This window comes from Equus caballus, chromosome 4 (genome assembly GCF_041296265.1).
Source record: "Equus caballus isolate H_3958 breed thoroughbred chromosome 4, TB-T2T, whole genome shotgun sequence".
Classification (NCBI taxonomy): domain Eukaryota; kingdom Metazoa; phylum Chordata; class Mammalia; order Perissodactyla; family Equidae; genus Equus; species Equus caballus.
In genome coordinates this window covers 60,418,179-60,440,621 of record NC_091687.1, presented here as the reverse complement: position 1 = coordinate 60,440,621, position 22,443 = coordinate 60,418,179, and the positions used below count along the sequence as shown (strand labels likewise).

Below are 22,443 nucleotides of genomic sequence, written 5' to 3'. Positions count from 1 at the left end.
ACCAGATGCTGGTGAAGATATGTAGAAACTGGATCTCTAATGCATTGCTGGTGGCAGTGCAAGATGGTATAGCCACTCTCAAAATAGTTTGGCATTTTGTATGAAAGTAAATGTACACTTACTGTACAACCCCACATTCACATTCCTGAGCATTTATCTCAGAGAAATGAAAACTTAAGTCCACACAAAAACCTGTACACTAATGTGCAGAGCAAGTTTATTTGCTTTAGCCAAAGACTGGGACAACCCTAGTGTCCTTCAACAAATGAGTGGTTAAGCAAATTGTGGGACACCCATACAATGGAATACTACTCAGCAATAAAGAGGAGCGAACTATGGATACACGCAACAAGTTGAAGGGATCTCAGGGGCATTATGCTGACTGAAAATAGCCCATCTCAAAAGGTTACATAGTGTTTGATTCCACTCATGTAACACTTGAGAAGGAGTAAAATTATAGAGTTGGAAAAAAGATTAATGGTGGCCAGGGATTAGGGACAGAGACGAGGTATAGGGGAGGAGTATGGGTGTGATTATAAAGGGTAGCAAGAGGGATCTTGGTGGTGATGGAAAGTTCTGCATCATGATCGTGGTGGTGGTTCCATGAATCTACACGTGTGAGAAAATTGCATTGACCTGTGTTTACACACACATACACAGATGAGAGCATGTAAAACTGGTGAAATCTGAAGAAGAGCCATAGATTATGCCAGTATCAGTTTCCTGGTTTTAATATTGTACCGTAGTTATGTAAGACGTTACAACTGTGGGAAACTGGATATAGGTACCCATGACTTCTTTGTACTATTTTTGCAACTTCCTGTGAATCTGCAATGATTTCAAAATGAAGTTTTTAAAAAATCAGAAATAACCTAAATGCCCAACAGTGGGGAATTGAATTGTTTTGATGCAGTCTAGTCATATAATAGAATCCTCAACAGCCACAATAATAAAAATAGCTACCTTTTACTGAGCACATAGCTGTCATGTCGGATATTTGCTAAGCACTTTACATGCACTGTTTCATTTAATTCTAGCAGCAACCTATGGACTAGGTATTATTGTAATCTTCATCCCACAGACAAGAAACCTGAGGCTTAGAGAAGCTGAAGAGCTTCCTGAGGGTCACATGGTAGACAGTGGCCAACCTGACACTTGAATCCTAACCTGCCTGCCCCAGAGTCTGTTCCTCCCCTGGTGTCTTGCTGCCCATACAGATGGCGTGGCCATGGTTGTTTTTATAGATGTAGAAAGATGTTCACAGTATATCATTGAGTAAAAATATAGGTCAAAAAACAATATATAGGGATGATCCCATTTTTCTGGAAAAAATAAACTCTATAAATCCAGCATATATAGGCATACTAAAAAGTCTGGAAGGATACATGCCAGCGTTTTAGTGATGGAGGCTGGAGTTACAAGTACTTATTATCTTATTTCTGCTTATATTGTTTTTAATTTCATATATTTAACATTTTCTTAAGGGAGAAAGTGAATTAAAAATTTTTAAATGGGAGGGCAGGGCCTGAATCGGGAGGAGAGAAGATAGTCCCTCTGTTGCCTTCCTCTCCTAGCCCCGTATTCTCCTTCCTTCACGTTATTGATTCCTTCCGCTCTTTTCCCTTACCCTGCAAGCCTAAGTCAGGGTGGTTATGAGAAAAGCATTTCATGCTCTTTATAAATTCCCACCTCAGACTTTGTCTTCGTTCCCATTGGCATTTTGCAGAAGTGCTGTTGTACAATCCATCTGTAAAATGGAGAGACTTCCCTGCCCACCCCTCCAAGCTCTGCACACCCCCTCGTGTGCTCTCGAGCATTGAAGGATCAGTTGTCATTCAGGCATTGCGTTTGAGGCTTTCTAGGAGGAACCTCCTGTAACATACTATTACTCTTTAATAATATGAACTGTCTTTAAAAACAAGAAGACGGTACCTCCCTGAAGAAGGGAAATATGCCGGATTTTGCCTGCATTGAAGATGCTGCTTCCCGCAGGACAGAGGTCACCATCGTGAGTCGATCCGCTGGCCCAGTCCCCTGCAGGGGCCCAGCCTTGTGGAAAGTCTGTTATGGGCCTCAGCCAGCTGTTCCGTTTTTCGGGCTTTGTGAAAACCAGCTGGCTGCAGAGCTGCCACGTACCTAGACTAGGTCAAGGTTGTGCTTCAGGAAACGTTTGTGCTTATTCAGCAAGAGCCTGTGCCCCCTGGGCTCGCAGACGGTGCATTCCAGAGGGAGTCTGGGAAGCTGGGGTTCATTGCTGGGGTTTTGAAGTGCACTGGCCAGACGGACAGATGGCCGGGAGTCCCTGTACACAGGCCGTACCCCAGAGGCCTCGTGGAATAAAGCTAGTTCTCAGGTTTGCCTTGAGTCCTGCGACCTGGCCTGTTTTCTCACTTCCATGCTTTCAAACTCAGAGCATCTTGACCTGTTTCCTGTTAAACCTGGTTTTGTTCCTGCTGGTTCTATTGTACTTTCTTGACTGCATCACAAATCTGTTGACTGATTCTGGAGCAGCTGAACGAAAGCAAGGATTCCACTGATGCTGAAACTTAGTCTGTGTTACCTACTTTTCCTTCGCCTTGTTACGTGCATCTGAATTCTCCCTATTTTGTAGGAGTTAGATCAGTTGGTAGGCGACCAATATATACCCAGCATAGTGGAAAAAGTCCTTGTTACAGACTGTAAATTTGCTTTTTATGGCATGTCATTGAACTAATTCTCATCAGTTGTGTGTCTGGCTTTGTGTGTATGTTGACACACATATGAGCCAAGAGACAACAAAACGTACTGAAACTTCAATGTCATTAAGTAATTTACGTTGCATATGTTAGCTTTTACATTTCCCAAAAATTTATTTTATAGGTCACTTTACCCATAAAATGCGTTAAAAAACAAAAGGAATTTCATGACTGAAAATGTTTGGAAAACTGCTCAGTGTGGTCCTCTGCATTTACCAAAGAAACAGTACACGTTAAAGGCCCTGATAAGTCCCGCAGTAAAGGACTCTGTTAGCTTTGTTTAACTCAATGATTTTCAATGTTATTTGGGAAACTGCCCCCCATCTGTTAACACCCTAGAACTAAAGTTCTGAGAGACATACTTCAGGAAACACTGTAAATAATAAGGCTTTTTGGAGCGAATCCTGTGTCCTGGCTGAGTCAGAAGACAGGCTTTCTAGGCCGTGTCTGTTACTGACTTTGACCTGGCTGGTTAACCTCTCTGGGCCTCAGTTGCCTCATTGTGTCCTAAAGTAGTTGTCCTGACTCTTTTGGCTCTCAAATTCTGTAATTATCTTCTATGAGTAATTATTCTACACTGAATAGAAATAATTCCTACTGTTGCTTACTGTTACAAGGAGATTTTATGCGGGAGTGTTCTCTAAGTAATAAAAACAGAAATGACCAAATCTGGTGAGCAGATTTAGGATGAGAAAGCAATGAATAGTAAAGGACTGGGGTGGGGACCACAGGTGGAAATGGATATTCACATTCTGCCTTGAAAGGGAAAAAATGAAGTTTTACTGGTACTTTTCCTGCAACCTGTGGAAAGTGTCTTCAGTGGGAGAAATCTGCATTTGCAAATGGAAAGACTAAAAGTAGAACAAATGTAAACTCCAGTAAATTATTTGTTATTCCTTTGTTTCTGCATTCTTTTCCTGTGTTGAGTTTTAATTGAATCGTCATTTTCTGAACTGTTTTGAGCTTATGGAAGCATTGAATAAAAAGCCAAGTATGTCACAGTGACATCACTATCATAGATTGAAAGCTACAAGATATACATGACTTGGGCCAGCCCGGTGGCACAGTGGTTAAGTTTGCACGTTCCACTTCGGCAGCCCAAAGTTCTCTGGTTGGGATCCTGGGTGTGGACCTACACACCGCTTGTCAAGCCATGCTGTGGCAGACGTCCCACATATAAAATAGAGGAAGATGGGCATACATGTGAACTCGGGGCCAGTCTTCTTCAGCAAAAAGAGAAAGATTGGTGGCAGATGTTAGCTCAGGGCTAACCTTCCTCAAAAAAAATATAGATATGGGGCCGGCCCTGTGGCCGAGTGGTTAAGTTCGTGTGCTGTGCTTCAGCAGCCCAGGGTTTCACCAGTTCGAATCCTGGGCACGGATGTGGCACCGCTCATCTAGCCATGCTGAGGTGACATCCCACATGCTACAGCTAGAAAGACCCACAACTAAAAATACGCAACTATGTACCGGGGGGCTTTGGGGAGAAAAAGGAAAAAAAAAATATATATGTATACACACACATGACTTAAAGAAAAGCCAGATCATTTATAAAACATAGTTTAGAATTCAGCATAAAAATCTTCTGAGTAATTGTATTTATGTAAATTATCAGGAAATAAGGAGAACCATTTAATTAAATTACATAATGTCCCTAAATCAAAGAATCATTTGGATACATTATGAATTAGCAAGTATTTTAAAACCATGGACATCCTGTGAGGTTTGCAAATTGGAGGAAGCAGATTACAGAAGATCAAACCAACCCAGATATTTTAGGACTGTTAACATTTTAAAGAAAATTCACCAAAATGTGGTTTTCATTAAAAAGATGGAAAGAAAAGTAGAGTCCAACTGTGGGTTGAATGCTGGACAATAGCATGTTTTCTCACTGTTTTCTTGAAACACTCTTGAGTGGGCGTTATCCACGTATACAGATGTGGAAATGAGGATTTGTCCAAAATCTAAACGGCAGCATAGTGGTAGAGGTAGGACTTGGGTTCACGTTTGCCTTATTGTAGGTTGTCTTTCCCTCGTACCACGCTGCCTCTGTAGAGGTGGTGTCCATCGTATTCACAACTGTCTGCCCAAAGATCTTGTTCTTTTCTGTGCCGAGCAACTGCTGGGAAGGAGCATATTCAACAGTAGAGCTCAGGTGGATTAAGAGTCCAGGTGTCCTTCAGTACCACCTTTCACCATCCATACATGCTCTCTATACTCTCACCGTCTAAGTCGATGAAAGAACAGCCTAGAAGCCTGTAGAAACGGGAAAGGGTAGTGGTCACCAAGAGTCTGTTGCATGATGCTTATGGCCTTTGGTTCTGTCAGAAGCTCAATCTGTGTCCCACTCTGTTCATACAACGAGGGGTCTGGGAAATGGCTGAAAGCAGTCTGAGAGGGCCCGGCCCCATGGCTGAGTGGTTAAGTTTGCACGCTCCTGCTTTGATGGCCCCAAATTTCGCTGGTTGGAATCCTGGGCGCGGACGTGGCACCACTCATCAAGCCATGCTGAGGCGGTGTCCCACATGCCACAATTAGAAGGACCCACAACTAAAAATATACAACTATGTACTTGGGGGCTTTGGGAGAAAAAGGAAAAATAAAATCTTTTAAAAAATAAATAAAAAAAAATAAAAGCAGTCTGGGAAAGAGATGAGTAAACAGATGCCATAATTGTCTTCCAATATTTGACCACCCCAGAAAAGAGGAGGTAGTCCTGTCTGACAATGAGGAGATACTGGGGCAAATGTCAGCTTAGGAATAGGAAGGACTTTCTTACTCCCAGAAGCGTCTGAAGACAGTGGACTGCGTTAGGAAACAGCGGATGCTCTGAGGAGCATGGGCCCAAAGACCGTTTGGCGAGGAGGTTCAAGATGGAGAGGAGTTGTCGTTCTGTGTGGCGGCTGGCCTTAGTGATCTTTGAGGTTCTTTGTAGCTCTGAGCATCTAAGACTTTTATGTGGTTTTGTTTGTTATCAGATATCCACAGATGTGATACGCTCATTTTGCTCTTACTATTTTTTTTTTTAACTTTTTATTCTTTTCTAGAATCATGTAAGAAATTAGTAAGAAAACACTCCTGTTACAGAGAATATTCCTGATCTTTGGGATCCTGGGTCTTTTTTGCTTAATATAAATATGGTGCCCCCTGGGCAGCCTCTGACCATTGCTCTGTGTGTGCTGGATCATTAGGCCACTGTGAATGACTATTTCAGTGTCCTCTGAGTGGGTCTAAACAGTCATTTAAGAAATTTAGTGCATGGGGATCTGGTCCCCTCAGCCCTTTGTCAGGTGATTTAGAAAACGCTTTACACTTTAAATGAAGTAAATTGACTATAGGAGTTTCTTTCTGCTGATTTTATGCCCACCACTGTCATCTCAGCTATACATTTGGAAACAAATGATACATATTCTGCCAACTTTTAAAATTTTAATGGGAATCTTTTAGTTTGACTGAACACCCTGCTTTCCTGCAGGCCATCTGAAGCCAGAGGAATTGATCTGATAAAGTGGCAGCCAGCTGAGTGCCACGTTTATTTAATTTAGAGCAATAAATGTGACGGTGACGAGGTGTTCCCCTAGGGACCCACTCAGATGGGTGCACATGTCCTGTGGAGTTAGAAGGCAAGGGGATGCGGGGCCATCTCAGAGGACATCAAATGCAGGAGTTAATTCTGCTCACTGTAGAAGGAGGCTGCCCTTCTGCCCGGCAGATTCCAGTCAGTCCCTCATTCACAGAACCTCTGCCCTGCGCGCTCTTGTTACAAGTGTTGTCCTGGCAAGAGAACAAAGCATCCTCCTAAAGCTGCCTCCCGTATTTCAAGAGACTGCAGTCAGCTCTGCTTTCATCCTCATGTGTCTCTTTCATCCTGTCACTATTATTATTGCAGTAACGTTTATTATTTCCTGTGTGCTAGGTGTTAGGTTAAGTGCTTCACCTGCATTATCTTATGTAATCCCATAATAGACTTAGAAAGAGAATGTTATTATGATCCTCGTGGATAAAGGAGGAGACTGGGGCTCAGGGGCATCATTTACTTGACCAAAGAGAATAAGTGATGGAGCTGGGAAGAATCCAGGGCTGATGGTGGAGCCCACTCTGTTGGTCACTCTGTTGTGCTGCCCATTATTTTGTTCAATTGAATTATTTAAATCAAAGAGCTAAGCATGTGCCAAAGAACATTGTTAGAAAATTTGAGTACCTGTTAACCTCTGACCCCATCTTCTGTCAACAGAAGCACCATAATTTGTGTGTATGTGTATCTGTTTAAACAAATTGCTTATTTGTACCATGACTTTGTGAAGATGCTCTCAATCCTTTGCTAAACACCACAACCTGAGACAAGTTCAGCAACAACCTATGGAGTGGTTCGATTGTCCCTGTGGCTGTGAAATGAGGGAAGTAAGTCAATAATGCGTATTAAGTTTCAATGATACTAAAGAGGCCACTCTTGAATAACAAAACGTCTAAAAATGCAACCCCGTGGAATTCAATAATATGCCAGGCCATTCGAGAAGAAGTATGTCTCAGTCTCTTCCTTCTTCCTACCCTTCTCAAACAAAATGCAGTAAAGGAGATCAGAAAGATAATATTCAAATATGATATCAATAATTTCAATGACAGTTTCCCCATCCCTAGGAGATAACTCGTACATTATGTGATCAGAACTTGGTGAGTTTTTTGCCATTTGTGTTAACAGTTTTTAAAACTTCAGTTCAGGCACCTGAGTGCCTAGCAGTGCTGAGCTCTCACTCCGAAGGCTCGCTGACGTGAACGGAGTGGCTGAATGCCGCGTTTAGAGGTGGGACTTCTGGGTCAAGCAGCTGAAAGGACTAACAAGGAAGAGAGTAGGTAACATCTTATTTTGAAATAATTTCAAACTTACAGACAAGTTGCAAGAATAATACAAAGAACTCTCATATATCCTTGATGGAAATTCACCATTTATTTTACCTCTTTCTTTCTACACACACATGCATTTGTGCACACGTGCCTGTTTCTGAACCATGTGAGAGTAGGAATCATACATCATTGACTTTTTTTTTTTTTTTTAATGAGGAAGATTGTCGCTGAGCTAACATCTGTGCCAATCTTCCTCTATTTTATGTGGGATGCCACCACAGTGTGGCTTGATGAGCAATGCTAGGTCTGCGCCCAGGATCCAAACCTGTGAATCCCAGGCCACTGAAGGGGAGCACGCAAACTTAACCGCTATGCCGCCGAGCCAGCCCCACATCGTGTCTTTTTTTGCACCTTTATACTGTAGTGTATGTTTCCTTAGAGATATTCTGTTACTTAACCATAGTTTAGTTATGAAATTCAGGAAATTTAACATTGAAATAGTACTTTTATCTATTCTACCTTCCATATTCAAATGTTATCAATTATCCTAATAATATCCTTTAATAGCACCTTTCCACTTCAGTGCAGAATCTAGTCCATGATCATATATTGCATTTAATTGTCATGCCTCTTTAGTCTCCTTTTATTGGGAACAGTTCCTCAGTCTGTCTTTCTCTTTGATAAAATTGGCACTGTTAAAGAATACAGGCCAATTTTTAAAAATAAGATGTTCTTCATTTTAGGATTGTCTGATGCTTCCTTATGATCAGACACAGCTTGTCTATCCCTGGCCAGCACACAGCAAAAACGACCGTGTCTTGTTCATGGTATATTACATCCCGAGGCACACGCAGTCCTCTGACTCTCACTAGTGATTAATGGGCTCATCTGGTCAATGGGCTGTCTAGGTTCTCTGCTGCATTGTTAGCATTTTCCCCTTGACAACCGATAAGCTTTGTCTTCAAACATTTCCAGTCTTTAGGGACAGAGACAAAACTAAGTGTTGATAACGGAGAATCCAGAAGTGTAGTGCTTTCAAGTGTCAAAATATCTTGATGATAAGTCATAAAATCATAGTATTTTATAATGAATGGGGGTCTTTAGAATTGACGAATTTGTGTATTTAAAAAATTTTAATAGACTTTATTTTTTAGAGCACTTTTAGATTCACAGCAGAATTGAGCAGAAAGTAGAGTTTCCCCTCATACACACACACACACACACACACACAACTTCCCCTACTATCAACACCCCTCCAGAGTTGTCCATTTCTTAGAATCAATTAATCTACATTGAAACATCATTATGACTGAGAGTCTGGAGTTTACATTAGGGTTCACTCTTGGTGTTATTCATTCTAAATGTGTTCTTTAAAAGTCAATTTTAGGGGCTGGCCCCATGGCTGAGTGGTTAAGTTGGCATGCAAGCCCAGGGTTTCGCCAGTTTGGATCCTGGGTGCGGACATGGAACCACTCATCAAGCCATGCTAAGGTGGCGTCCCACATGCCACAACTAGAAGGACTCATAACTAGAAATATACAGCTATGTACTGGGGGGTCTTTGGGGGAAAAAGGAAAAATAAAATGTTAAAAAAAAAAAAAAAACGTCAATTTTAGGGGCCAGCCTGGTGATGCAGCAGTTAAGTTCACACATTCTCCTTCGGCAGCCTGGGCTTCAGCTGGTCGTATCCCGGGTGCAGACCTGTGCACCACTTGTCAAGCCATGCTGTGGCAGGCATCCCACATAGAAAGTAGGGGAAGATGGGCACGGATGTTAGCTCAGGACCAGCCTTCCTCAGCAAACAGAGGAGGATTGGTGGCAGATGTCAGCTCAGGGCTAATCTTCCTCAAAAAAAAAAGTCAATGTTAGAGTGTACATTTGCTATGCTCAAAGTATTCAGGGCTGTTACTTTTCTAAGTTCTTTTGTAAGAAACACATTTCTCTGTATCTTGTTTTAATTATGCCCCTTCCTTTATTCCTTTTTATAATGATTATATCTTTATAGTTTACTTCACTTTAAGGTCAGCATTTACCATCATGTCAGCAGAGAGAGAGAAGCTGAAGCAGCTGATGGAGCAGGATGCCTCCTGCACCCCGTCTGCTCAGGTCATTGGTCTGAAGCACGCCCTGTCATCCGTAAGTTCCACATCTGTGTCACGGGAATGCCTGACAATGTGTCCAGGCCCACACATTTTTTATATTTTCCATCTCCATAGTTGTGTTGAAAATTCATGATTTCCATGGCCGCGTTGAAAATTCATGAGAAAACCAAACAAAGTATCCAAATTATATTCTAACCTTTCATGAGGTCTGCTCGTTCCAAACACCAAAACTGAGCCCACCCCAAGTCTTACTAGCTAATATTTTATTGAGCATTAAGTACTTTAACTTTGGTTCCCTCCTCTTTATCTTGATTTTTCTGTTTCTGTAAAGCTTTTGTTTTGTGTGTGTCTTACAGACATTTGTCTGTTTATGCTTATAAAATCTGATGGTTTGGAGATTTCTGTACCTAAGGCTTCACAAGCTTAGATTGACTTTCCAAATGACAGGGAGCAGAGTGAAATTTTGAACTCACACATTACTGAGCCTATCTACCACTCTTTCAAAGATATGAAAGTTATTTTATTTGATTTAATACTACAAACATTTAGCTTTTTTCCCCCTATGGACACAAAGAGATGAGTCATACAGAATGTCAGGCAATCATTATGCCTTCACAGCATCAAAGGAATCACTGTCAAGCCTCAGATCTTTTTCAGTAAGCTGTTCTGTCATTTGTTCACTCTCCTTTCTTCATCGATTCCCTTTGGGCTGCATTGAAGTCCATTATCCTAGAACTCTGTTTTGAATACCTGACGTTGTCTGGTTGCTCACTCTGGATCTGTCAAAAAGCTGGAGAACTTTTAAAATAGCCTGCTTATGTGCTACTACTCTTTGCTTGTTTTGGAATTCCTCCCATAAAAAGAGTGTGTGAGCACATGTGAAATTGCCATCTGAAGCAATGCTGAACTTTCTGTTTAGGGTCAGGTAGGGGAGATGGATTTTAGGATCTTGTTTTCAGAAGCTAATTCAGGCTTTGAGAGAACTAGAAAATATCCATTCATGTTTTCAATTCATCATGTTACGGAGAAAAGTAAAGTAATTCTTTTTTTTTTTTTAAAGATTGGCACCTGAGCTAACAACTGTTGCCAATCTTTTTTTTTTTTGTCTGCTTTATCTCCCCAAATTCCCCCCAGTACATAGTTGGATATCCTACCTGCAGGTCCTTCTAGTTGTGGCATGTGGGACGCCGCCTCAGTGTGGCCTGACGAGCGGTGCCATGTCCACGCCCAGGATCCGAACCTGGGCCGCCGCAGCGGAGCGTGCGAACTTAACCACTTGGCCACAAGGCTGGCCCCAAAGTAATTCTCTTAGTGTAATGCTAATGATAAATATATTACCAGTGGTACATGTTGTTGTTGTAGAATACTTGAGGAATATTCACTCAGTTGAAAATTCCAAGTATGTTATCTTTGAAAGAAAGAAAGAATAACCCAGGGACTGGCCCCGTGGCCAAGGGGTTAAGTTCACGAGCTCCGCTGCCACGGCCCAGGGTTTTGCTGGTTCAGATCTTGGGCGTTGACATGGCACCACTCATCAGGCCACACTGAGGCGGCATCCCACATGCCACAACCAGGAGGACCTGCAAGTAAGATAGAGAGCTATGTACTGGGGGGATTTGGGGAGATAAAGAAGGAAAAAAAAACATTGGCAACAGTTGTTAGGCCAGGTGCCAATCTTTAAAAAAAAAAAAACAAAGAAAGAAAGAATAACTTGCATAGAGTCTTAATGTTGTCTGCCTTGAGATGCTCCAAGTTCTTTAAGGTCAGACACGGGAACATCCCCTTTTGGATTGTAGTAGACAGCCAGCCATACAGTGGGTGCTTCTTTGGTTTGAGAGAAGCAAGGTGGTTCCTTTTTTGTTTTTAAAGTTTATTTTTTAGTGGTAAAGCATTTCTTACTGTTCCCAGTAGGTTGGCTTTTAGTGCATTTAGAAGATACCTCTGATGGGCTCCCCAAAGTCCCTTTCACTGTGGTTTTCCTCTCCGCTGCCCTCCTCCCATGCAGGTCTGGTCCCATCTTGTTCGTCTGCTTGTCTGGTGGAGGCCACGGAGACCCATTTGGCCGTGGTGTCCTAGGCCAAAGTTGTTACCTTTGCTAAGGAATTCACTCTCTCCCACGTTCAGGGTTTTGAAAATTTAAGATAAAACAGAATGATCCTTTCTTTTCTTTTTGGCTTGGATTCTTGATTAGATTCAAGACTTGTTTTTTAAAAATAAAATTTTTAGAGTCATCTCAGGGCTATCAGAATGGATATGTTTATGCTGTATCTGTCATCTTGGTATTTCTCCTTCTTCTGCCTGTGGCTTACCAAGGAAAGAGAAGCTACTAACATGACCCATTTTTCAGGCCATACTAGGATTCTAGCCTCTGCTATAGGTTCCAGCCGCTTATATATACTAAGATATCAGTGACATATTGGCCAGAATAAAGTGAGTGCCCCGTGGAGATTGTTACATATAGGTGGGTGAATTAAGAAACATTTGCTCTGTTTCCTAAATAATCTTCAAGAATTTCCAAATAACCCATTCCATCCATAGTTACTGAAAAATAAAGCCAAAATCCGTGTTTGAGATCCAGGCAGTGGGTTAGCCAGTGCCACATCCTTCTGCGCTCTCAGCAGGTAGACCTGTGGGCCCTGATGGCTGGGAAAGGCTCTGAGCTTTTTGGAAGAGAGTCAGGAAGACAAACAGATAGGATGGATCTGTGTGCAAGCACCTGGGGAGCTGACTGTGGCAGCATCTGGGGGATAATCAGACAAACTTTCCAAGACAGATCATCTGGAGAAGAGTTGATGCACAGGATCCCAGCATGAAGGAAGCATCTCCCTTTACCTTCGAGCTAGTTCCTTCCTAGTTGGGAGGCTGGGATAGGGAATCAGACCTGCCCGGGGAGAAATAAAAAGAGGTCCGGGGTGGGCTCACGTGTGCCCACATCTCACACCTACCCCCCATTTTCAGGGCCCTGGTCCTTAGCCTTTATCCAGGTAAGTGAAAGTGAGTTGTTTTTTTTAAAAATCAAATATCTTAGTCATGAAGAATGAATGAAACAGTTATCCACCTATATTGGAAAATAATAAAATTAATCCTCCACAACATCCTGCTTCCCAGCATACTTCCTAGGATCCAGTTCCACTGGTGTGGAAATTATATTACATTAAAATATGTCCAGTGGTAAGGGGTGGGAGCAGCATCTTCTTTAAAGATGAGGAAGCTTCGGATCATGAGGAAGGAGGTAGCGAAAGAGACTACCAGCAGCCAGGAAGGAGGAGGGGCTGTGAAACCCCCAGTCATAGTAAGAGCTGAAGGTGTTTGAGATGCCCTCTCCCCCGAAAGGAAAGCCCTACTGATTCCTCCTGCCATCTCTGGAAATGAGATTAGAGAAGGGCCGTGCCTTCCAGAATTTAATACCTTTTATCTCCCAGGCATCTCAGAGCCAGTATCCTCTTAGATAGCATTCAAGGGAAAAGTGCAGGAAACGCCCCCTCTGGGCTCCGTCACACTGGGCCCACTGCTGTGCTTGTCTGAAACATCTATTTATTAACGGAGCCCCACTATTTTTAACATGTTCCAGGCCCTAGCCCAAAACACAGATCTTAAAGAACGCTTATGCAGAATCCATGCTGAGTCTCTGCTCCTCGACCCCCCTGCTGCTGCCAAGTCGGGTGACACCCTGGCAGAGGTGGGTAAGACTTCTTGTCTGGTAAGGTCTTGCCACCGCCACCCCCTCCCATGTTGCCCTCCGCCCAGTCGCTCGGTCTCCATGCTTCTCCCTCTCGGGGGTGCTCACATCGTACCTGCCTCCCACCGCTGCTGCCGGGCCTGGGAGCTGCTGGTTCCAAGGCTTTCTTGGGAATATGCTGTTAACTGCTGTTTGTCTTCAAAACTCTTCTTCCCTTGGTGTTTCTTTACCCCGTATTCCTCCTCAGTATCGCGCTTTTCGCCAGGTATTGCTGGAGTGGGAACTGGAGAGAGACGAGCACTTTCTCCTTTTGCTTCTGAAGAAACCTGAATTTCTCTGAGCCCCAGTCCCGATTCTGTGCCCGCGTCCTCTGCTCCCTCCGTGAGAACCACTCTCCTTTCCTGTGGCTGTTCCCTTCTCCCTTTCCTGGGATTTTTTTTTTCCTTTTAAAAAGCACAGCTGTACACTCTGAGGGGGAAAAAAAATAGTGTATTACAGTTGAAGTGTGTCAGTCAGTTCATAGTATGTTAAAAATGTCTTTTCTCAACACTGGGGATGTTTATCCAAAATATTCTTCGAATGTGTTTAATATGAGAAATTTCAGAAAACTATAACTGGATTACTTGAAAAGTAAGTAGAAAAGGGTAATAAGGGTTAAAACTGTTTTTAGCTGTCTCTTATATTTGTGTGCCTGCCTTGGATGTGCTAAATTTTTTATTAACAAGTTTATTAGACTGAGTGCATTTAAAAAAAAATAGGGAAGGTAATATACAACAGGTGTGTGTGTGCGTGTAAATTTTTAAAAGGCGTTGCTAATGTTTAATCTTAGTCCATCTTTTTCCTTTTCCTGTCCTCAAAGAAAATAAAACTCTCACATAATACCTTCCCCCGCTCCGGGGAGGGGAGTTGTGTCGGGTCACGTGAAGACCAGGGGCTGAATCAGTCAGTGCACAGCCCGCGAGGCCCTGGCATCCACAGCCGTGTGCATTACAGGCTGTGCCTCCTGCTGACGGACCCTCTCTCCTGATGGGGGAGTTACCCGCTCTGCAGAGGCCGCAGGCTTCTTATTTCTTCTACACACATGTCGCTTGACTGAAATTCCTCTACACACGCACTACCCCCAAGAGATCTTTTCAGTCATTTTAGCCCAAACCTAACCTGAGTCTCCTGCAGGATTGAGCATCCAAACGTTACCTGTGGTGGCCTTCATTTTAGGCCTGGGCAAAGACATATGCTTACCGGATGAGCTCTCTTTTGAATCTGCACATTGGCTAAAGCAGGGCCCCGTTGCCATGACCGACCATCACTGAGGGATGTTTGCTGCCAAACGCCAAGGCATTCCACTGGGTTTCATGTCTGTTTCCAGGCAGTGCTTACCTTTTAAAGAGCATTATCACATAATTACGTTGATGCATTAGCAAGTTGTTAAATAGGTAAATGGCAAGTTGACCCTTCATTTATGGTTTTATGAATTTATGCTCAGTGTATATACTTGGGGCTGTTTGTGTTTTTGAAAGGAAAGCAAAACCAGTCTTTAAAACGCATGTTTTTGAATTGCTCTCACAGGTAGTGTAGCTGAAGGCTTACCTGCTGTAAACGGTCCCTGAGGGGGAGCAGTTGCATCTCTCACCCTCACACCCGCCAGAACGGCTTTCTAGACCCTTGACTTGAGGCTGCAGTTGTGTGGTTGACCTGGTTCCTCTTCAGGGACTTTCTGTTTTCCGTGTTTCCGCCTGCTTCTCACCAAGTGACTCAGGCTGACTTTCCCGCGCAGGGAAGAGCCGTTGTTGCCGTCAGGAAACAAGAGTGAGTGGGAATGGCCGCCCCAGAGCCTCAAACCTGGACTGCAGTTTACTTTTCTTAGGCAGCTTACGGGCACCTCAAACATCAGGAATGTCGGTCCCCACAGTGGGCAGCCCGGCGGCTCTGTCTTCGGGCCTCTGTTCCTTGCTTTCCTTCTGGTCCATTTGAGCTGCGCACGTTGGCCATCTTGGAGCCGGACCTGACTGCTTGGGTTCTACGGTTCCCCCTCTTCTAGCAGAAGTGGCTCCCACATCATCTCAAGTCCTCCTCCTTTACATTTCTGAATGCGGACATTTAATTATCAGCTTGTTAGTTCTTTTTTTCTATTATTTATATTCCAAGTGAAAGGCTAGGTGGCTTTGGGATAACATCCTACTAAATCTAAAGTTCACTGAAGAGACTAAATAGGCAAGAACTTTAAAGAGAAGTCTAAAAGAAGAAGGGAACTTAATTCTTTTAATTGCCTGTTTGCTAATCCATATGCATTTGAATGCATTATCTCACAAAATCCTGACCACAGCTCTATGAGATAAGTGATGCTAGTTTATTTTAGAGACAAGGAAACTAAAGCCCAGAGGGGTTAAGTAACTTCCTCCAGGGCACACAGCTAGTAAGAGAGAGAGAGAGCTGGGATTTAAGTCCAAATCTAAAGAGTCCAAAGCACTTGTTTTCACAATAGCATCACCCTGCTGTATAGTGAGGAAAGACATCCCAAGCCAGAAAATAAAACACAGAGTGAAGCTCATGGTGAAAATACGGTGGTGATGGTGTAAGAATGGGACAGAATACCTATCTCAGGCATAAACACCATTACTGTATAAAAGAAAGAAACGTGATAGAAGAGACTCAAAAAGCAATGGGAACGAGATGGATTTTTCAGTGAGTTAGGTTGGCATAACTCAAAAGCAGTTTGGAACACAGTTTAAATTTTACCATTACACACTAAGATGAATTGCCAGAGAATTAGAGTTAAATATAAAAATTCAAACTGGAAAATATTGATTTAAATATTTATCAAATGGCTGGAGTAGGGAACACTTCCTAAATTTGGAAGCAATAGGAAAAATTACAAAACAAATATTGACTAAATTTGACTTTGTTTTTCAGGGGGGAAAAAGATGTTTGTGAAAAAATAGAGAGGCAAATAATAGACTAGGAAAAATGTTTTCAGTGAAAATGTCAGATTCAGATAATACTAAATAGGTGGTAATATCTTAATAATTAATAGCAAGCGACTTAAGACCTCAAAAAATAAATGGAAAAAAAACAATTCACCAAAAAAACCCCAAAAACAGATAGTTTTTTTTTAACTTTTTATTTTGCAATACTTATAAGTTCAGAGGAAAGTGCAGAGAAATGCTGAGGGAGGTCCCATGCACCCTGACCTAGCCTCGCCCAATGTTAACATCTCTACAGCTAGTTTTTTAAAAAGGAAAAAATGTTCAACCTAATTCTTAACAAAGAAATATGAATTAAAACAATGAGATTAGCACAAAATTTTTCTAAATGATAGTATTTGGTGCCCTTAAGAAACAGAGGTTCTCTTACTTGTAGATGTAGTTAGGTGATATATAGTTTGCCTTAAACGTTTCCAACACTCTGCTTCTGAGAACTGATTCTAAGAACTAATGTGCAACAAGCAAAGACGTGTTTGCAAACATGCTCGCCATCTTTACAAATTTGGAAGCACCCTTAGTTTCCAATAAATGAAATGGTTACCCTATGACACACATGTATAATAAAATAGCAACTGAAGTTCATTGTCTCAAAAAACTTAACAGCCTGGGAAAAAGTTCACAGTATAATGTTAAACAAATGTAGCAGACCATACAAAGACTATGTATAGTGTGATCCCGGTTTTTCAAACTTAAAAATATATATATACACAAATGCTTTAATAGAAGCAATGCACCAACAGGTTAATAAGGGCCACATCTGGGGGATGTGACTTTTGTGATGCGTGTTTTATTTTATTTACATTTTTCTGTAATTTCTGTTTTGAACACATATTCCTTTTATCCTCAGAACAAATGTTAATTTTGAAAAAACGATTATGGTACCATATTATTTGGGGGAAGTTTATAAATATATAGCTATGTATACACACATATATTATGATTATAATTATTTCAAACACAGCAAAGCTGTATGTATAAAAAGGATGGGAGAGAAATTCATCAAAAGGCTTATAGTAGTTGTTTTAGTGTGATGGAATTATGAGTGTTCCCTTCCTTCCCTTTTCTCTGTTTATCTTTTTTCAACGTAAAAAATAGAGAAACAACCACTCAGCCCTTACCCACTTGTGGGGAAACTATTGACTTGATGATAGGGGAGGCCCTGCCTTGTGTAAGACACTGTGCTGGGGGCTTGGGGCCGCTATGGTGCCATTGGGTTTTCAGTAGGTATTAATAGGAAGTTGCTGGAGGAGTGTTCACTGGAAAGGTCTAGCTGTTATTTTCAGTGTTGATCAGCCAAGAAATCCTTCTGACCCATCAGTCTAGGAGGAGGGAGATAGAGAGAGGGCAGGAGTGACTGGTAATAAATTAATGAGTGGGACAGGTCAGTAAGTCATTAGAGTCTCAAGTGGCAGTGGCACATCAAAGACACAGGACAAATCCATTATTTCAGTGAGCAATAAAGGAGCTCAGTTATTCACTAGGTGTCTCCTCTTTGGAGGAGCGAGGCCCTTCCTTGGAAGGTGGCAGCTGTGATACTTACTGATGGAGCCCAAAGCGATCTCTTGGATAGGGTGGAGAAGAAGCCTGCTTTTCAGAATGCTCTATGGATGTGAAAATAGGGTAAAGATACTTTTAAACGAATACCTTGACCAGCTGTCTTATTTAGGAAGAATCCAAGAGAAAGGGATACACATTTAAATGTGTTCCTGAAGTAAACATTTCATAAAGGGACCACTTGCCCTTTACTAATTATGAAAATCTGCTGTGGCCCTCCCATTGTAGCATCCCCATCTTGGGTGTAATTTGTTTACGAGACTGAGGGGCGCGTCCTGCACTCTTTCTGGGAAAGACATAATCTACTTTGACTTTTCTTCCCCAGATTATTCTGGGACTCATTTATCAGATACAAAGTGATATAGAAACAGCTCATATATCAGCCTTTCAGTGAGAAATGTGAGCTGTCGGCAAGTTCAGGGCAGTACTCTTCTCTGATTCGGAGGAATCGAATCATCTTGTCCTGAATCTGTTCTCATTTCTTGACATCTAGTCAGGCGTCACCTCCTCTCTGAAGCCCTCCCCAAACCAAAGCCCCCTAATAGAATCCATCTCACCTTCTTCTCCACTTCTAGAGCACTTTTTCCATTCCACAGTCTTGGTCTGGTGTGTGTTGGGTGTGTGGCCTACACCATTCATTCAGGCTAGACACCTTGTCTTCTTCCTCATTATATCCCTCCATGGCCAGCACAAAGCAGTTGCTCAATTGCTGAGTTGAACTGAATTTTCACTTGCAAATTAAATAGAAAACATATTCCTAAAGTATTTAGGTCTTTCCCCGAGGGAAAGTCTAGACCCAATAAAGTGGGAATGGAGGGCCGTGCAAGATGAGAAAATCATGATATTCTGTTGTATTGTTTGTGGAGAGGTTTATAAAGGGGGTTGGGGATTTCCTTCCCTCGCAGAGTCATTGTGGTTGGAAAGAGACGGACAAAGATAATTTATCTCATTCATCCATGAATAATGAATGACCTGCCACCAGGGGCACTCCTGGACCAAAACACACAGTTTATTTGTCAAGGGATGGCTCAAAAGCAGCATGCTGGCCTCTGCAAGAGCATGGAGGCAGAAGAAAGCTATGTTGCTCTGAACCAGCCATGCAAGGACATGCATTCAGTACAATTTAGAGGAAATTTTAGGATGAAAAGAAACATCCTGCAGTGGTAGAGAATAAGAGGATATGATTCAGAGAGAGTCGGAATTTTTCCCCTCTTAAATGGCACAAAGACTGCTCTGGACAATTGTTTTGCTTTAAGATTTGGTACATGTGCCTGAGCAGTGATGACGCCTCTAAGCGAGGCGCCCATTCTGGGGGAACCTCCGTTTTTCATTTTGTTTTGTGTGAGGCTTGCTTCTCAGCTTTGGAGCTGACCTCTGCTTTGAGCTGCTTATCTGCCTGGGCCTGTGACCTCGTGTATCATACCATGAAATCAGTTGTTTATTTTGTTTCTCTTGAGACTGTTTCCAAATATATGCATTTTTGCTTTTGTGTTTCAAATAGGAAAACTCCAGAGATGACAACCGAGCTCTGGTCCATCAGCTTTCCAATGAAAGCAGACTCTCCATCACTGACTCCCTTTCGGAATTTTTTGACGCACAGGAAGTTCTCTTATCTCCAAGCTCTTCAGAAAATGAGGTTTGAGCACTGTTCTCTGTTAAATGCCTCAAAATCTCTTTTGTTGCTTCGTTGATTAACCTGTTCAGTAAACACTTATTTAGAAACACCAAACTTGATGGCCCCTTTCTACGATTACATTCTGAGGGTCCTCTTATAACTCATACCCTAAAAGGCTCAAAAGGATACAAGAATTTAGAAAAAAAAGATTGTGAAAGTAGCAGATGCTGGGCACATCCTGGTTTCTGTTACTTGATTTGTTACACCTCTTTTTAATTACAGGTTAAAAATTGGACTTCTAGCTATTTGATAATGTAATATTTCCACTCCTGGTCCAGAAATTAGCATCTATTTATTTTTTAACCATTGAATTTGACCTATATTAGTTTATAATATGTAATAATTATAATTATTTACTTATATAATGATGTTATTTAAATTGATGCATAAAAGTCATACTTTCCTGAATAGGCAAATACCGTAGTTGGCATTGCTGTGTGTATTGATAATTTCACCCCTTCTGTTTAGAAGTACTAATCTTGTTTATTAATTTCCATAGACGATTCTTTTTTTCACAAATAGTTCAAAGACAAGTCACAACTCATTCTACCCAAACACTAACAAATTCTAAAAATGCAGCCTGAATCAATAAGAATTCTTATAATAATTAAAATCTTGAGTTTACTTGCCTTTTCCTTGTGAGAACAAATCAAGAAAGTATAAGAATTTTAATAATAGGTGTTTGCTTTGAACACCTCCTAGGCAGACTAATGTATGGGCCTCTTTGAAAACAGCATCTAAAATTATTTCTATAGGTTTGTAATGTGGGATTCAACATGATTGATCATTTGGAGTAAAGGTTTTATGAAAATCTGGCTTGATAATTCTCACTGTAATGTATATTATTTCTCCTTTCCCACAGATTTCTGAAGATGATTCGTACGTCAGTGACATAAGTGACAACCTTTCCTTAGACAATCTCAGTAATGATTTAGATAATGAGAGACAGACTTTGGGTAAGATTTAAATTACTTGATCTCTGAGAGTTTGGACCCTCACAGAAGACTAATAAGCATATATAGAGTACCTGCTGCAGACAGCGATCTGCAGCAAGGATTACGTCAGAACATTAAGATGGGGTCCCCACCCTCGAGGAGAACGTGAGTGCTCCTTGATGAGATAGCACTCATGTGAAAAATATATTCATTCAAATAAATTTGCTCATGCAAACTTCTATTTTATAAAGTAAAAATATGCCAATATCATGTAAATATAAAAAAAAAATTAATGCAACAGATACCCCTTATATGATAAAATATTCTGTCTGCAAACATATTAGAATATAGCTTCTTGCCTCCAGGTATCTAGTGTTTTTAATAATTTAGGAATTCTATAGGACTTATGTAATAGAAGGTCTAGTCTAAGTGGTAATTTAACTTCAGACTCTTCAAGATAACACATTTGAAAGTAATAAACTGCTGCCCCCTAGAAGAGAGGCCTCAAGGCATCCTAAGATGTCCCTTTGTTACTGATGGGTCCCAAGAGTGAAAATAGCGCCCAGGAAATGTAAGGTTGAACCGTGGGTACCTGGAGTGTCTGGTCCCCAAACAGGCATGATTTAGGAGCTCAGCGAGCAGACTGAAGCCTGTTTAGGAAGATGCCCCTAAGAAGAATCTGCCCATTAGACAGTTCTCTGCCTGGGTCCTGTAGTGTCAAATACTCCCAGTCTTGGTACTCAGTGTGCCCCACAGTCTCTAGGTTTATCTGTGTCGCTCACTGGATGCCCAGAGCACCACCTATTTTCATATCTTACACAAAGGAGAGGGACCATATCAGGTCCTTTTTGATATTTCAGTGCTTCCCGACTCAGTAAGTATGTGTGAGTATAATGATGATGAGTTGTTATCTGAATGCCAAAGAACCTGCTTTTTGGGGGACCACAAAAAGAGAAAGATAATTGTACCATCCCCTGGAAGCACATCCTTTGAGCATCACAATTGCTAGAAGTCAGATGCTTATTATGCTCTATCTTGCTTGAAATGTTTCTGGAGAGAGGAATCCTTTGGTGGAAAAGTCTGAGAACAGTTGGTTCAAAGGAGAAGACCAATAATACAGGAGCTACTTGTTTTTCGAGAAACAGGAATTGAAAGAGGAATGAAGAACATCACTTATTCCCTTGGCAAACAGCACACACACTAAAATGGGACTCCCACTGTGGATGAGGAAGACCAACAAATGCTAAGTCTTCCTTCTCTTTGAGGCCTTAGGGAGGGGGCTGAGGGGAGCACAGGGATGGAGGGTTCAGAGGTCAAAGTTGAGAACAGAGGACTTGCCCCAGAACCTAAGACTACAGCTATACTGAGTTGACACCAGCCTGGAAAGCATATATAAGAAGTTAAGCCTGGTTCTCTGTATCTTATTCCACAGCCATTTTGCTGGAGTGCTGACCAGTATTGCCTTAGCACAAATAGACACTGGGCCAAACCCAGCTCTTCTTCTGCGGTATTTGGCAACAAAAATAGGTGTCCTCCAGTTTAATTGTCTCTGAGGAAGATTAGATTTCTAAACATTGGTACTCTACTGAAAAGTCTGGATGTGGAAGAAACCTTGGCCTCTTATGAGACAGGTTTGCCTACAAAAGGGAAAAGGATTAGATCAAGGTCTTGATAAATTATTACACTAGGATTTCTCTGACATAGTAAATGCTAGGTATTTAGGAAGGTAAATGCTCCCTATTAATTTCTTCCCCCCAAAATCAGTAGGCACATGTTAGGATCTGTCACCGTGCTGGGTGCTGAGGGGAGATAAGTGGTTAGGAATATAGATTCAGGGACCAGGTTTCCTCAGTTAACCCCAGCTCTGCCACTCCCTGGTTATGTGTCCTAGGGCAAGTTACTTAACTGCTCTGTGTCTCAATTTCTTCATCTGTAAAATG

At 41.8% G+C, this 22,443-nt stretch overlaps 1 protein-coding gene across 29 annotated transcripts in view; it reads left to right on the top strand.

The window, feature by feature from the left end:
- The window catches only part of OSBPL3 (oxysterol binding protein like 3), a 178,128-nt gene that overhangs the window by 118,552 nt on the left and 37,133 nt on the right, over window positions 1-22,443 (top strand). For 16 of the 29 annotated variants that reach the window (XM_070265732.1, XM_023639389.2, XM_070265737.1 and 13 more), the window contains 4 exons: window positions 9,583-9,713; window positions 13,251-13,358; window positions 19,395-19,529; window positions 20,431-20,524. In XM_070265732.1, the coding sequence (XP_070121833.1) occupies window positions 9,583-9,713; window positions 13,251-13,358; window positions 19,395-19,529; window positions 20,431-20,524 (468 nt within the window). The remainder of the gene's footprint in view (window positions 1-9,582; window positions 9,714-13,250; window positions 13,359-19,394; window positions 19,530-20,430; window positions 20,525-22,443) is intronic. The other 13 variants (XM_070265735.1, XM_070265742.1, XM_023639391.2 and 10 more) reach the window with 1 other exon arrangement.